At 35.2% G+C, this 16,716-nt stretch overlaps 3 protein-coding genes and 1 long non-coding RNA gene across 4 annotated transcripts; 2 read left to right on the forward strand and 2 right to left on the reverse strand.

The window, feature by feature from the left end:
- Positions 1–1,611: 1,611 nt before the first annotated feature.
- On the reverse strand, positions 1,612–4,216 carry LOC110884489. The gene is made up of 4 exons (XR_002561219.2): positions 3,796–4,216; positions 3,517–3,731; positions 2,828–2,955; positions 1,612–2,061 (listed from the first exon to the last, which is right to left on the reverse strand). It is a non-coding gene; the product is annotated as an uncharacterized LOC110884489 (long non-coding RNA).
- Positions 4,217–10,344: 6,128 nt separating this feature from the next.
- On the reverse strand, positions 10,345–11,498 carry LOC110934189. The gene is made up of 2 exons (XM_035989791.1): positions 10,977–11,498; positions 10,345–10,371 (listed from the first exon to the last, which is right to left on the reverse strand). The coding sequence occupies exons 1-2, from the start codon at positions 11,496–11,498 to the stop codon at positions 10,345–10,347; spliced, it is 549 nt and encodes a 182-aa protein (XP_035845684.1).
- Positions 11,499–14,217: 2,719 nt separating this feature from the next.
- Positions 14,218–14,953, forward strand: LOC110941082. The gene is made up of 2 exons (XM_022182699.2): positions 14,218–14,688; positions 14,802–14,953. The coding sequence occupies exons 1-2, from the start codon at positions 14,397–14,399 to the stop codon at positions 14,951–14,953; spliced, it is 444 nt and encodes a 147-aa protein (XP_022038391.2). The 5' UTR covers positions 14,218–14,396.
- A 176-nt stretch (positions 14,954–15,129) lies between these two features.
- LOC118481144 lies at positions 15,130–16,493 on the forward strand. The gene is made up of 2 exons (XM_035976315.1): positions 15,130–15,520; positions 15,774–16,493. Exons 1-2 carry the CDS (start codon positions 15,176–15,178, stop codon positions 15,918–15,920), a joined length of 492 nt encoding a protein of 163 aa, XP_035832208.1. The 5' UTR covers positions 15,130–15,175; the 3' UTR covers positions 15,921–16,493.
- The last annotated feature ends 223 nt before the right edge of the window (positions 16,494–16,716 follow it).

Genomic DNA, 16,716 nt, shown 5'->3' on the forward strand with positions numbered 1-16,716 from the left:
ATTTGTAAATACATTTCACAACGTTATATAAATAAGTAATCACATAGAATCGACACATTAAGTGTTATTTACAAAATATTTTACAAATACTTTTGTACAATAAATATTTTTACCCTTTTTATTTACAAATTTCAGTGATTCTTTTACAAAATCATAATACTAAAATATTTTGTAAATGTAATAACTTCATTACAATATTTTGTAATCTATATTACATAATAAATATAAGTTATTTTACATAGTATAGTAAGATACTAAAATAATATTTATTTAAAAGTGGTAACCATTTACATATAGTAAAAATGTATAACAAATAATATGTATTACATTTGCTTTCCAAATATAATATAATGGTTGGTCATGCCAAAATAACTTGTTCTTTTTATATTTCCATCTCTAGGACATAGTATGAAAAATATAGTCACTAATAATGTACTATCACATTGTTTCATAATTAAAACAACTTGGAACTCTAAAACCATGATACACAAACTCTATTGTCTTTTAGTGTATCTTTACAATTCACTCATCTCAGCACATTGCTTTTTCTCATATCATAATTCAATATTTTACAAATCATTTTCATGCTTTTATTTCATTTTAGACCTGTCGATCCTAAGTCTTCCTCAGTTGGCAATCAAAGTAAGCTCTCTTTTGACAAAGAATTTTTATTAATTCTAAAAGTCCTTCACATTCATTTTAAATATCTATTAATCATATATCTTTTGGCTTAAACCTAGTCATTCTGAAAATTATAACATTCTATCTCATTCGTTTGTCATCGATTTCGTGAACTAATCCAGTTGAACCATTGAATTCTACTTATGGCACAACTCGTATTCACAAAATTTGATATTTTAATTCTGTGTCATTTACCTTAATACTGATTTTATTGACTGAAATATAACATAAATCTAAAAGCTCTAGGACGAGATTTAAAACAAGGTGGGGAGATGTAACATTCCTATTTTTATATAAGAAATATAAGTTTGGTTAAATTTATTTACCACTAGTAACTAGTTTACTTTTAATATAAACTAGGAAATTACACCCGCGCGCGTTGCGGCGCGATACGGGTACATCGTAAACATCGTCATCAACGTATTACGTGTTCATTAGGTTTCATTAAGTAGAGTCGATTGCATTATATTACAAACTATAGTTTACATACTTTATATTCTTTTAACATTATTACCCTTTTTTTTTATTCTTTTAACATTAGTCTATGTCTTGTTCTAATGTTATGCCAATCAGTTGAAGAAGCATCCAAACTAAGATGGCTATTATGCCAATTGGTTGAAGAAGCATAATTATCTAATGTTATCATATAATGGAAACGAATTTTAGTATGCAAAAAAGTTTTACTGCCAAAATTACAGATTATATTGTATAAATTGTAAAATAATGATGATATAAAAGTCACTGTACCATTTAAGGCGGCACTTATTGTTAATCTGATAATGTATGTTTCTAGCAGAAACTAATTACCTAAATTAATCATACCTTTAAAAAAATAAAACATTTGGCCCATGCAGGTCTTAGTCTTGAACCTGCGACCTTAGCGTTATTAGCCCGACGCTCTAAGCAACTGAGCTAATAGGCCAGCTGGTATTACAGCCGTATAATATTAACTAATACACTAATAATTCATTATATGACTTACAGCAAAAAGTGAAAGGATAACTACACATAAATTATTATCTTTTCCTGGAATTTATTTAGCCTTTAATAACATTAACAGTTGAAACTTTCAAGTGATTGTCTGCATCATTTGTTTATGCGACAACATATTCAATATTTCGATTCGCATTCATCATTCAAGCTCATGCCTTTGTTAATCGGGCCTGTAATCAATCCCAGTTTTGTTATTGATGCCAAAATCCCGCTCGTTGCTAACACTGACTATGTATGCCGACGAAGGTTGGGAGGAGTCGGTGAACGCAAAGCGTGGATATCTGGTGGTGACGATAACAGTGACGCGTATCTGGAAAAGTGTGTATGTTTGACCATATCTTGAAACTACAAAATACCTCATATGCATGTTGCTAGACAAAGACCACCCTTCAAAAGTAAAGTACCAAAATACAATTTAAATTAAATTTGACATGGTTGTAGAGTATTAAAAAAAATATCAGTAGGCCTTTTGTTCTAGGATTTACCATATCAACAACTAAAACAACATTACACCAGCATCTTGAAACCCATATTTAATTTTTGGACAAATAATTCAAGATAACTTAAAGGTCACATAGAGGAATAGATTGCTAATTTACCCTTAATAACAAACTCTTAAGAGTAGAAAATGCATAGCAAATAGCAAAAACTAAACAATTATTAGTGTTATCCTACTAAAAGCCATACTACAAACTGAAGACATATTACTTTTAAAGCTTAACACCCAATAGCATGCAGATGACTGACCCGCTTTTGTATATTGAAAAACATAACATAAAGAAAACCCATCAAAAGGAAGCAAATCACTCTCTGTAAAAACATGAAGAAGTAAGGCAGCAAATACATGGCAACAATAAACACCGAGGCGCACCAGGACAACGCCTAAGGTAACAGGAGAAGTGTCAATAACCACAATACTTTATACGGTAATACAAAGATTTCATAGCTTGCCAATTCTTTGGCTGCCAAACTTTAAAGGGTTCACATCAAAAGTCATACAGATACTTTAGGCTTAAAAAATTCATATATTCAAACTTCAAAGCTATCAATCTTGCATCGATTGTACAAAAATTTATAGCAAATGATCCTTGTTAATCATTCAAAACTCATAGCAAAAGATATCCATGGCCGAAAACATCGAAGAAAAACTTACAGAGAGCTTCGTTGACCGAACCTCATGAATTTCAAAAGAGATATATGTCGTCCGATATGACTCCTATCTGCGGGACGCAATACGCCGTGCTCCATTCAGCCACTTTTACTGTTCTTCTTCCTCTTTGTCTGGGGACAACTCAAAGAAGATAAGAAATATAAAGATAAACGGAAAAGCAATGAGTGTGTATGACATTACCAACAAAGCAGAGAAGCGCATTACCAAATTTGCATCGAAACATGAAAAGGCAAAGTTTAAAAGTTGAGGGGTCGGTATAAAGTATATGTGACAAAAACGTAAATTACCAAAGTATAGGTAAAAATGCAAGTTCTTTAAAAAATAAATTAGTGAACGAAAGTTATTGAAGAAATAATAGGTTAAAAACACTTATTATATATGGTATAGGAGTAAAGTTGGAATGTTAGAAACTTGTAAAATGGCGAGCGACATATCGCATTGCGATACTCGTTTTTGGTAGCTTTGTTATTCATATAATATTTATTGTAGCAGAAATCAAAGAATTCCCGACAAAGCTAGACAAACCAAAGCTCAATTTTAAACACAATCTGTGTAACTGTTTTCCCAACCCGAGAAGCGTTGTGTTACCGCAAACTCTAATAACACTCGTAAACGTAAAATCATTAACCTCAAATCTCTCAAACAAAGCTTGTTTAAACAACTGAGCATACCCATAAATCATCCCACTGCAAGACACCACATTCCTCACAGGCATTTCATCAAACACCTTACGTGCATCTCCATTCCTCCCACATTTAGCATACATATCCACCACCTAACTCGCAACAAACACATCACCATCATAAGCAATCTTCAACGCATAACAATCCACACACCGGCCCACATCATAACTTGAAAGAATCGCAGCTGATGTGCTTTAGTAGCACTGGGAAATATATGATCATCAGGACGAACACCAAAAGCAAAAAAAAAAAATTGAAATATTGTACCGCAAGAACCGGGAGTTCGTTCTGGGCGAAAGATGAGATAACAAAACAAAACTCCAAGTGGTTGATGATTTGATATGGGTTTCTTCGAAAACTTGTTGTGAGTCGAACGGGAGCTTGGTTTTGGAGTAGAAGCTGATTAAATAGTGGGAAATGAGTGGGATTGTTTGGAGCCCTAGTTCGATTATTTGAGCATGGAGTTGTATTCTGTTGCGGAGTGTTCTTGATCTGGTCGAGGAGAGGAGGCTGCTTATGTTTTTGTAGTTTTGTTCGAAGGTGGATTGTAGAGCTGGGTTATGTTTTTGTAGAGATAGCTATGGAATTGTAAGCATATTTGAAGATAAGAGTTTGGTTTATTATATTTGAGCAGGAGGAAGAAGAAGGGAAGGCTTGTGCAGGAGGAAGAAGAATGGGAGGCAAAGCCGGTGGTAATAGGTAAATAAGACAAATGAAGGGCAGGTATGTCATTTGGTTGGGTCACCGACCTTTTTATTTAAGATTATATAAATATTCAACCCAAATAGTTTTAAAACAATATTTTATATAGTTAGGTTGAAATATTATTGACCTATATATGGGTGACCTTTATAATAAAATAAAAGTCTATAAAAACTTATATTATTAGACGGGTAGTCTACGGGTAAGTTAATTATTAGAAATATAAAAACTTATATTATTAGACGGGTAGTCTACGTATAATAATTAAATTATAAAAATACACTATATTTTAACCTACTCTATTTTTAATGAAACTTAGACACAAATGTAGACAAAAATATTCTTGTTCCAAAGACATATTCATTGTTCTATAAAACAGTATATTTTAAAAGTTATAACCGCCACATAAGTAAAGCAGTTAAATTAATTATAAGAATAAAATAATAATAAAAACCTTTAACTAAATTGAACTAAAGTTTACATGTATAACAAAAATTAAATCTCTACATACAAAATGTCTACATGTTAGTAGAGATAAGAAGTAACCTTACGTGTCCCATTTCAAAGTACATATTCCATTTCAAATTTAGAGTACGTGTCCAAGAGGAATTTTGAAATGGTAGGCATGGATGACAACATATAATTTTGGCTTAACCTTCACGCAAAGTTTTCTAATATAAATAGAGGGTAGTATTTAGCCTGAATCGATCCCATCTCTCTCTCGAACTCTCTCTCTCCTACATATTCTTTTTATTTTTATTTTATCCCTATAATAAATAATAAAGTTATGTCTCGTTCTAAGTATTGTAACTCCCGATCACCGCTACCCTTTCCGATTGATCTGAGTCTCATAACTTATGTCAGGGCTCTGCCCGACTAAGTTGTTGGGATTCGGTCTTAGGACTTCGGGACAAGGTTGAATTAGGGGTACTATACTTACCATGAGTGCAATATATATTTTTATAGCCCAAAAGTTATACCCAAAATTTATACCAAAAGATTTTCTAGTTGAACCCTAAAGTTACAAAGTGGGTTCATTTTCTTTTCTCACCGTTTTATTTCCTTTTTGTAATTTATCCCAAAACTATTATTTATTATATATTACTCTATTTTATAACCAACTCTCAATCAAAAGTCATATCTATTATTTTATTTACCCAATAAGAAACCCTAGTTAAGACACCCAAGTAATTTTGCACAAATCCTAAAATTTTCATAACAATCGGAATCAGGATTAGGGCCCCTAAAACTCAGAGGGGTCAATTCCCATTCGATATTATCTTCAAAACTCGTTGTCAAAATTTAAATTTTCGAATTCATCAACTCAGCAGGTCTAGTCCCACACGTGGCAACCCTATGACCATTAGGTGTCCCTTACGGACCGTAAGGGAATAGTCTTACGGTCCGTAAGCATGCCCAAATTTCGTGTATAAATAGCAGACATTGGCACTTGTTTTCTGGCTCTGAAATAACGAACAAAGTCGTTATACACACTGAGATAAGCTCTATTTACCACAATTAACACACACGGATCACTAATTGTTGCCGCAGTCAGGGTAATAACTCGATCGCTATTACGATTCAACGTCCGATCGATTGTAACTATCCAAAGATTGTTTGAGTGCTGCTCAAATTGAGTTTATACTTTGTTATTCATCGTGATTTCGACTTGAATGTTTGATGCTGTCCGAACTCGGACTATACTCTGTCATTCGTTATGAATCCGCTGAATAGTTAAGTATTGCACTTTGTTAATCGTTGTGAGGGTTTAATCTCGTGAATTGTCGTAACTGCTGTATTAGTTATTTACCTTGTTTCGTGTGCATCATTTCTTAAATTAGATTATTAGTTTTACCAGTAGACTAAACTTTACCCCATTCACTTACAATCAAAGTAGATGCTAATTCCCAGAAGAAATTGAATCAGGAAGCTTGTTAAATACTGCATGCTTATAATGTGAGTCATTCTCTTTTTATCAACTGTTTTACAATACCTCAAACTATTTTCAAAAGTTATAATTACAGGGATTAAGTCGTGGCTATTTTAATCAATGGCTAGTGGGGTATTGTGCACATTACTAAATTTTCTCACAGGGTTAGGCTAATAAGCCCTAACATAGGTTAGGCATATAAGCCCTAATAGTGATAATCATCACTAATTGGGTGACAGGACCCAATAGTGGTATGACCACCGTCACCAGGAGGTGAGGAGGTGACATGGTGCCATATAACAATAAGATAGGAACCATTGTAATCGCTCTTATGCTGTAATTTATAACTAAATGTTCTTTTATTAAAATGAATGATTCACTCAGTATTTCCCGCTGACAAAACCTTTTTAAAACGCGTTTCAGGTAATTACAGTAGATTGGAGTAAGAATTGGATTCGGCACTAAAGGACTTCAAGAAGTGGCTTATTTTATTAATTAAAATCAAATTAAGAAATATAGTTTTATTAAAAGCTACCTTTATAAAACATGTAATTTATCCCATCTATTTAAATAAAATCCGGTGCTTATAAAACTCTGATATTTTCCTAACTCACGGTCCTGATGAAATTTCCGCTGCAATGTTTTTCAAAAGTAATCACCGGTAACACTGGACTGCTCACGGCTCCCGATTCCGTCCAGGGTGGGGTCGAGGGTCGTGACAGGCCGTGTTCACCAGACACGCCCCCGTGTCCATGCTTCTGTTTCTTTTCTTTAATTATCGTTACTGACACCTGAACACGGGGCCGTGCACGGTCCCTACGGGGCCGTGCACGGTCCCTACGGGGCCGTGTCCAGACTGCCAGTAACATAAATTTTTGCTTTTAACACCATGTTACACATTCAATCATCCTAAAAATTTATTTTTGGGACACATTGAGGACAATGTGTAATTTAAGTGTGGGGGGATGCTAAAACCTTGAATTTTGCAAGTCCTAGTAACAAGCGTTATACAAAACTCTATTGGAACCGCTAATCACCCCAAATTTAAAAAAAAAATCATTTTTTTACTTGTCTAAAGTTTAAGTTGGGAATTCTAAGACTAACAAGGTTATATTTTTACAAATATACAACCGATAGCGTCGTGATAAAAAGAACCAACATAAGAAAATTATGAAACGGCATGACAAGCTTAGTTAAAATTCGACTAGATATACTTGATCACACTGAAAAACCCATTCCCACAAAAGTGAGTTTTGAGCCTTTATTGAGCATACAAATATACATCTTTACGCTAAATGCTCATTTTTCGTTTCTTATGTGAATAGCCGCTTGGTTCTTACGACTCTAGAACTTGCCACGACAATTCATTCCCGGTCCTTACCAACTTAAACCTATGTAAGTAAATGATGGAGGCATTAGGACTAACCCTTTTTCTTTCAAAACCATTATTTTTATTTTTCTTTTCACCTACCCAAAAACTCCCCCTAGTTAACCCCTTTGAGCCTAAACCTTTTCATTTCTTAACCCAAAACCCTTTTTAGCCACCAAAAACCCTTTTTATTTTTACCCTTTTATTTTAGTAACAAGCTCCGTTTTCGTGTGACTGAAAAAAAAAAAAAGAGTGAGAGAATTTTACAGTGAAGTTAGAAATAAACAAACAAAGCTCCTAAAAAGCTTGTTTGAAGAAATACTTCATTAAGAATAAAAAGTCGCTAAAACAAAATGTTTTACGAAAACCGACGCCTTTTACATTTTTCGCCCTTTACTAACCACTAACCCAACTACCCACCTTTAGCCCAAGCTTTTACCCAAAAAGTCCTCTTGATATTTACAAAGGTAAAAAGTTAAAAAGGAGGAGGATTGATTACTTGGCAAGCCTATGGTAGGAATAAGTTCCATGCCGCTCTCGAGTGATTCACTAAAAAAACACACCTTCGGCCGAGTGTGAGTGATTTCCCCCGTGAGGTATGTGAACTTGTATATAAATGGAATTTTAAAAAAGGCATGCTATGCCCAAATAAGTAATCTCTCTTATGAAACGTTCTAAATAAATCATAACGAATAGGATTGTGAATAAATAAAAATAAAATCCAATAAGGATCTTGGATTCCCAACACTCTATGACAAGCCAAAACATTCTCTTCTACCCATTCCGTTTGGGAGTGTAAGCCACATATTAGAGAGTTTTGCTTGAGGACAAGCAAAAATTCAAGTGTGGGGATATTTGATGTGTGTAAAATGCAACATATAAATTACATCAAATAAGGCATAAAACTAACCCTTTTTAAGTACTAATGTTGGAAAAAGAGTTTTTTTGTCTTCCTTTTGTATTTTCAGGATTAAATGAGCTCAATTAACAAAAGAAGCAAAAAGACAGCTAAATCTAACATAAATACAAGGAAAGGAACATAAGTGGATTGCCCGACCCCTCGACAGCATCCTCCCAAGCAAAACAGAGAAGGCAGAAGACTAAACACGCCCCGTGCTCAGCCAGCACGAGGCCGTGCCCAAGAAGCAGCAGATAAGACAAATCTATAGAAGCTTCTATTGCCCACCACGGGGCCGTGCCCAGTGAACACGGGGGCGTGGCGAAAATACTGCAAGCACATTAATTCTAATTGCGAATTACAATTAATGAGGAGAGAGATTTTCAGACGGGCACGGGGCCGTGTGCAGCGGACACGGGGCCGTGCCCAGGCTTCTGTTCAGCCTATAAGTAGGAGTGCTTGGCTTCATTGCAACTCATCCCTTGGCACACCACCTCTCTCACACTTCATCCACCACCCACCACCATCAAAACACCATCATCCACCACCATCATCCATTGTCCATCATAGAGTGTGTGAGTCATCTCGGGATCCAAGATTGATCGTAAGAGTTCTTGACAATCAAGGCCATGTTTGCCTAAGTCTCTTATATCACTTGGTGAAGACAAGTGTTTAGTATAATACTTTTTATTTTTAATCTTTTGCACTTTTTATTTGGTTTTGTATTAATGCCTTTAATAACTAGTTGCTTATGTTGAAGGTGATTCTTCCTTATCGTTTGTCCGTGGTGTCTTGGCATTATTTTACTGTCTATATAAAATAAAAGATTTTCACCATTCATATCTCCACGGTCTATATGGAGGTATGTTGGCTACCTGGTCGGGGGTTAAGGGAATGGTTTGGTAAGGGTCTTGCCCTTGTTCAGCGTTTAGAGGTCCTGCAAGGGACCTGGGTCAAATTTAGTAGGATCTCCTTCAATACCCATAGGTATTGGATGGCGGGTATCCAAACTCTTTGACCCCCTCATAAGTTAACTACTATTAATACTATAACCCGACTATTTAGGACTGTATCCCTGCTGACTCAGACTACTTAGTCGAGGGTAACGTCACCTCCAAAAGAGGGGCCTACCATAATTTGCATTAATAACTTAATTCATTATCTTTCAATAATCCGACCCTTTTTGTATCCTTGCTGACTCAAACTACTGGGTTGAGGGTAACGTCGCCTTCAAAGAGGGGCCTACTACAATAACTAAGATAATCTCTTAAACAAGTGCAAAAGTGCAAAAATAATCAAAGGTTATACTAATACACGAGTCGGATCCAAGTGATTCATCTTGTCTATCTGTTTTTATTTTTATTTTTATTTTTATTTTTATTTTTATTTTTCAGCATTTAGTTAGTTTTATTTTCTTAGTTTAAAAATCTTTTCTAACATTTTTATTTGGTTAGACGTTGAGGATAAACCAGTACTAAAAGCTCTTGTGTCCTTGGACGACCTCGGTATCTTACCAACACTATACTATGTCCACGATGGTGCACTTGCCCATATGTGTGTTTAGTGTTAGTAAATATCGTGTTTTATAAATTTAAAACTTGGCTAAAAGTGTAAAAAGGGCTTAAAATATACATCTAAAATATAACACACTTCACGCACATCAATAACATCAGACGTGAATGCACACTTAGCACTGCAGTATGAACTTCTATGTTACCAACCCATGTTACGTGTTTTAAGAGTGCGACTCTTCTTGAACTTTCATGATCTATGTTGTGGCGTCATCTGTCTTATTGCTCGAATTCGGGGAACCTTTTAGCGCGAGTTAGGAGGCACTGAGATAAGCATGCAAATTGCCTTATTATTATGGGTGCACACATAATAATAATGTGGGGTGCATGTGAGTCCCAGTGGGGCTTAACGAGTGTGTGAGGGGTTTCCACTCTGTTAATTGATGTTATGTTAGAACTCAGCAGTCTATAGGAGTCATAGCAGTGATTGTCTCCTACTCGAACATGATCTTTTCACCCCTTTCTGAATCCTTACAAATCTCGATGTTATCGAGTATCACCTGATCACACATCTGAACGCCTAGCGAACTGTGTAGAATGTTAGGTGCTAGTACGAACGTCCCTGAGTTAGATGGCTCAGCGTCAAATGATTGGACTATACTTTCCTCACTTATCTTTGTTTGTTGGAACTTAGCATGTTGACGCCTTAGATCCCTAAGTGCGATTACTTTTGCAACACTCTCGCGACATACCATATATTACTTAGTCAACTTTCAAGAACGATGGACAAGAGGGTAAACGTAGTACCTTACCGACTTCAGCATTTGAACGACCCTAGTTACCGGCAACGAACAACAGCGATTTAACTCCAATCGAATCCTTAACCCCAACCAGCGACTCATGGGAGTCGACTCTTACGAACCAATAGGGACAAAATCGATGACGATTGACTGTAGAGCGGACTGTGTAACCGCCCGCACAATGAGTAGTGCCTTAGGACGTGGCACGGAATGTGAAAAGATGGACCATGAGTATTACCAGTTGAAGAACAAGACGGGACTCAGTGATAGTGACATCGACATCGACTAGTTGGTTTGCAAGGTCAGTCAGCCGCTGACAGTAGTCTTCAACGGAGGAACACGCCGACAAAGTCAGATTGCAAAACTTGGTTTCCAAAGACGCAGCACGTGCCTTCTTGTTGCTGAGACAAATTTTCTCGAGTTTGGACCACGCAGCGTGAGCCGTAACTGTGTTGCTGTCCATAACTCGTTTAAGAAGGTCATCGGAAATCGTGCTGAATATCCATTGAAGGACAAGTGCGTCTAATTCCTTCCAGGCCTCATGATCAGCAGATGTTGATGCTGGAGGAGCAGTACCATCGATGTGATTCATCACCTTGTATGCGACGGCATGTAATTTAAACAGCCGTATCCTTTGAGAATACGTGACATTTGTGCCGTCTAGGGTTCGGATCTTACTATGTATATTTGTAACAGAGTATGCGGGATGTAGGGGCTGGGGCTTTGGAAGTTGTTCAATATTCTCTTTTTCAGTAGTCATCGTGATGACGAATCGGACGTATCTGAGAAGAAAGAAAAGAAAAAGGCTGCGGAAGAGATGGGTATCAGAATCGCTCTGATACCATGAAAGGTTCCGTGGTGTAAAATTTTCTGTGTCATTCCATTGAAAACAAGAACCTTTTAAATAGGGATTGATACATCTGAAAATAAGGAAACAGGTATACAATACAAATACAAATACAAATATATACCAAATCAAATAATAATAATCCCAATATTTCAGCCGATATATTCGGCTGAATATATTATCGCTAAGACTTTCTCCTATATATATATATATATATATATATATATATATATATATATATACCCCTATATATATGTGTGTGTGTTGAGGTTTACATTATTTTAAAACCATTAATCTATATAAAAATTTAGTTTATATCATTTGTTCAATAAAAATGTATTTTTATTATAATAAGTTAATTAAATTAAGTAGTGTACAATTTTTTAATGTTCAATGCACAAATTATCAATGCTAATTAAAAAAAAAGGTTACTGTTTAAATTAAAATTATATGTCAAGATAATTCAATAATGAAAATTAAATGTAAAAATGGTAATCATGTGGAATGTAAGTATTGGTAAGGATATTTTTATGATTGATGAGAAAATAAGTGTTTTTATGCATAATTGTGAAAATATGATATGACAGCTGGTTGGATATATGAGTGCATTTAGCCAGGACGGACCCACATAGAGCGGGTCGGAGTTCTCGAACCCCAATGTTTTTTAAAAAAAATAGTAGATCCGATATATTAAATTTTATAAGGACCGGTAAATATAATTTCGTGGACACTATAGAAAGAAAAGGAAGGCTATTATAGTGTTAAACCCTATTTTTTAACAAGAGATCATGTCATGAGTTCAATTCTTGTTAGACTGTTTTTCCTGTTTTTTATAAATCTAGTTCAAATCTAGTTATGACTTGAACGAGGAGTAGCCCAAAAATTTTAATATTTTGTTATAAAATTTTGAACACCTAAAAAAATGGATTCATTAAGAAAAAAAAAACCTAGATCCGTTACTGTATTTAGCATCTTCTATTAGTGACGGTGTAAAGAGATAAAATATGATAAAAGAACGGTTTCCTATGTCTCAAGTAAATTAAATATCAATAAATAAATTTAAAACGCTGACAGAGTGACATATTTAAAATCGAAATATGTGATTCTTTTAATAATTAAAAATTCCCACAGCCATTGATCATCTATAAAACAAAGTTTACTTGCAGTTTTTTTTTTCTTTTTTATTCATTGGATGCCTTGTAAGATCTATACTACTATTTTTTTTTCTTATTTGACTATATTAAAAATTCGTTAGTCAACTTTATTATATATCAAACGAGTAGGCCGTGGATCAACATATGTAATTAAACCTAGTCCTCAAGACACGTAACTCTGTCTCTTTGGTGGAGGGTGAAATGTTATAAGGTGCACGTATATGAGTATTTAAGAGCATGTTAATTTGTCGTTAAAAAAATACATCTAAACTTTAACAATTAACTAATGGTTGTGTTACGTGTCACTTTTATAAGCGTTATAGTTCAGAGTACCCAGCGAGAGGTAGTGTCACTTTTATCAGGAAAGTGGACCGCGTCTACCTTTTGATAATGCTCAAGGGCGCTTAGACAACCAGAGAGTAGTCTCTGACCGGGTACAATTCGCCGTATTTATATTTAGACTATTCTATGAGCGGAAGATTGTTTTCTATTTCGTCCATTTGCACTATCTCTTGGTTTTGCAAATATATCTTATCTCAAAATATCGTTTTATATATAATTCCTACTTCTTTATTACCAACTGTTAAACTGACATATCTACCGATCATAAAGAAAGATGACATATATGAAAAGTTATATTGGTTTGGAGAGATAGTTGAAATCAGAAATACGTTTTGAAATAATTAAGGTACTAATTTTTCTTTGAGAACGTTTTCTTAAGACAAATTTTAATTTTTAATAAAAAAATTAATAGAAATATGATTTGATTAAAGGGAACATGTGTTTGAGACATTCAGAATTGTAGATGCTCTTTAAGGATAATGCTAAAGCATAGTCAAAAAGGTTGTTAGTAAGTTGCTCATTGTCTTTCATGAAATTAACTCTTGGTTTTTGACTAGGGAAAGAGATGATTATTTTTAAAATTTAATTATTTTATAAAATTAGCAATCAACGTCTATATAAGTAATTTTATATTGGATTAACGATCCGAGTCTATATAAGTTCATCTTAGCTCCTCATTTATGATACATATATTAGTGAGGAGGAAAGATTTGGTTCTTGGTGAATTGGAGACATTCAACATCACATCAGGTATATTCAAGTCTCCTTGTGCTGTCATGTTACGGTATTTAGTTTAACATTGGTATAAATGAATGCCCAGGGAACTAAGCAGCAGGCTGTAGAGATGGCAACCCACACAACCCTTTCCGTGCAACAACCACAAGCGTCAACATACAATCATCCATGTGGAGATCTACTTCATGGTAAGTGCATTCATACAAGAAATCATATATGCCAGCCTGCCTTTCTTTCGGTGAACTTTTATCTAATAACTTAGTGCATAATAGTCATTGATGCTAAAGATTCAAGTAGTTTAGAAATTAAGATGATTAGCACTTAGCTATACAACCTAATGTATAAATAGAAAGTTAACTTATATGTAATCTTGGAATTACTTAGGAGGAAGAAGAAGAGAGTACCATGATATCGCTGTTCCACTCTATAGAGCGTCAATAGGAGGAGACTTTAAAGCTGCACAAGTTATCCTTCAGGGTCGTGAATATTTGGTACGGTACAGTATCACTGAAAAAAAGGAAACACCACTTCACGTTGCAGCAGCGGGCCATAGCACCAAGTTTGTGAGTATCTTGTGAACATGATGAGTTCGGTTGACATGGAACTGCAGAACGAAGATGGCTATGCAGCCTTCTGTATAGCAGTTATCTCCGGAAAGGTTGGTATGGCTGAAAGTATGATTGAGAAGAATCGGGCGCTGCTAACAATTTGTGGCAGTAAGAATACGATGCCACTCTATCTGGCTGCTTTACATGGAAAAAGTAAGATGACTCATTTTCTCTATGATCAGTCTGATAGAATGATGGGTAACAGTTGGACATACGACAACATGAATGCGGTTTTCTTGCAATGTATCCAGGCTGGCATCTTCGGTATGCAAGGTTTCTTTGTACAATATTTGTATTGTGTTCTGAGGTTAACAAATATTTAGTCTCTTGTTCATGATTTTATCTACTCAAATAAGTGATTGTGAATCCTTTTATAGATATTGCACTACGAATACTGGAGGACAATATAAAACTTCCTCATGATAAGCAGCATGTATGTGATGTGCTCCAGGCATTGGCTCAAAACCCTGGGGCGTTTCCTAATAACAGTCGGAATACAATCAGTCAGATCAGATCAGGTGAGGCGTGAGCATTCTTTAATGAACATCCAACACCTTCTATCAATATTCCTTTTGTCGTATGTAGCTTTCAAAGAGATGCAATTATGTGTAAATTGATTTTTTGTTCATCTACTTGGTTTCTTATTTGATTGTTACTTGCAGGTTTGGTATCATTTGGTAAGTTGGTGACCGGAGTTTCCTTAATGGAAAGTGATGCCACACCATTATTAAGATTACTTTGGAAAAGGATAATGGATGAAAATCCTAAGGATGTTATTGATAAGATACTGAGAGGCCCCGTGCTCAAAGTCTATAATGTGGAAACATACCCTTCTCAAGTTCTATTTATTGCTGCAAAAACGAACAACACGCAATTTTTGGTTGAGCTGATTCGCGAATATCCTGATCTTATATGGAAGACAAATGATGATGGACAAACTATCTTTCACACTGCAGTTGCTCATCGTCATCACCAGATATACAGTCTATTATATCTGATTGGGTCAACGAAGGATCTGATAACTCCTGTCATAGATCAACAAGGCAATAATATTCTACATATGGTTGGAAAGACTCCAGAGAAAGATGCTTATAAGGTCTGGGTTGCTCCTCCTTTTCGAATGTTTAGTGAATTTCTGTGGTACAAGGTACATCTTTCATAGGTTGTTAACAATGTTCAGTTTTTTTAAACCGGAAAAGTCACACAGATTTCTCCTTGGTCCTTGTTGGGACTTGCACCCACAATCACTTGGTTAATGGACATTGTATACATAGCTAGGCCTGCACATTATAGTATATATTCTTTGAATTGCTGAAGCTTGCAAACTCATTTACTGATGTGTCATGTAGGAAGTAAAGGGTATGCTCCCTCCTCAATATAGAGATGTAAAGAATGAAGCAGGAAAATCACCACAAGAACTTTTCACAGAGAATCACGAGAAACTAGTATCAGAAGGTATGAAGTCGATAAATGAATCAATAATATATCCATGGTAGTAGCTGCGCTTATATGCACGATATCATTTTCAGTAGTTTTTCAAATTCCTGGTGGGTTTGATCAAAACACTGGATTCCCTATGTTCCTGCACAATATCCATTTCAATCAGTTCGTACTACTTGATATTGGGTCGTTTATCCTCGCTACGACTTCAATCTTCATTTTCCTATTCATCATCCTTTCCGGTCAACACCAAGACATGCAAATTTTATTTCTATTATGGGTGGCTGGTCAACTAGCACTTTTGGAATCTGTAATGTGCACATTCGTTGCTTTTATTATTAGCTTTTTCATTTTGTATGGTAAAAGTGGGTGGGTGTATATGCTCAACGCTGGTGCTTATCCGTTGGTCATTATATACGGTGGTGTATGCATATATATCGTCTTTGGAACGATGAGAGGGACACTTCTTACCGGGTATCTTTTTAGACCCAAAAACAATGCGCTCTACCGTAAAAACTGAAAGTTCCAAAAGTTTTTGTTGTGATCAGTTTTGAATCTCAAGTTCTATTTGAAGTTGGTTCTTTCTTTAATGGTCATTTATTACAACTTTTCAAGTTAAGTTAGTTCTTTCTTTCATGGTCATTTATTACCACTTTGATTAAGGGTTTCTTTTTTCTTTGTTTTGAATGGCAATGCTTACTCACTCCTAATTTGCACCAAATTCACCTTGCTTGGGATTGAACCCAAGACTTCTCACTTAGAGTCAAGAGTCTCTACCAAGAGGGCAAGCCCCACAATGACACGACTTTGGTTAAGTGTATGTCAAGATTTGTGTTTATTTTTCCTTTTTGA

The sequence above is a fragment of the Helianthus annuus genome, chromosome 1, assembly GCF_002127325.2.
Source record: "Helianthus annuus cultivar XRQ/B chromosome 1, HanXRQr2.0-SUNRISE, whole genome shotgun sequence".
Lineage (NCBI taxonomy): Eukaryota > Viridiplantae > Streptophyta > Magnoliopsida > Asterales > Asteraceae > Helianthus > Helianthus annuus.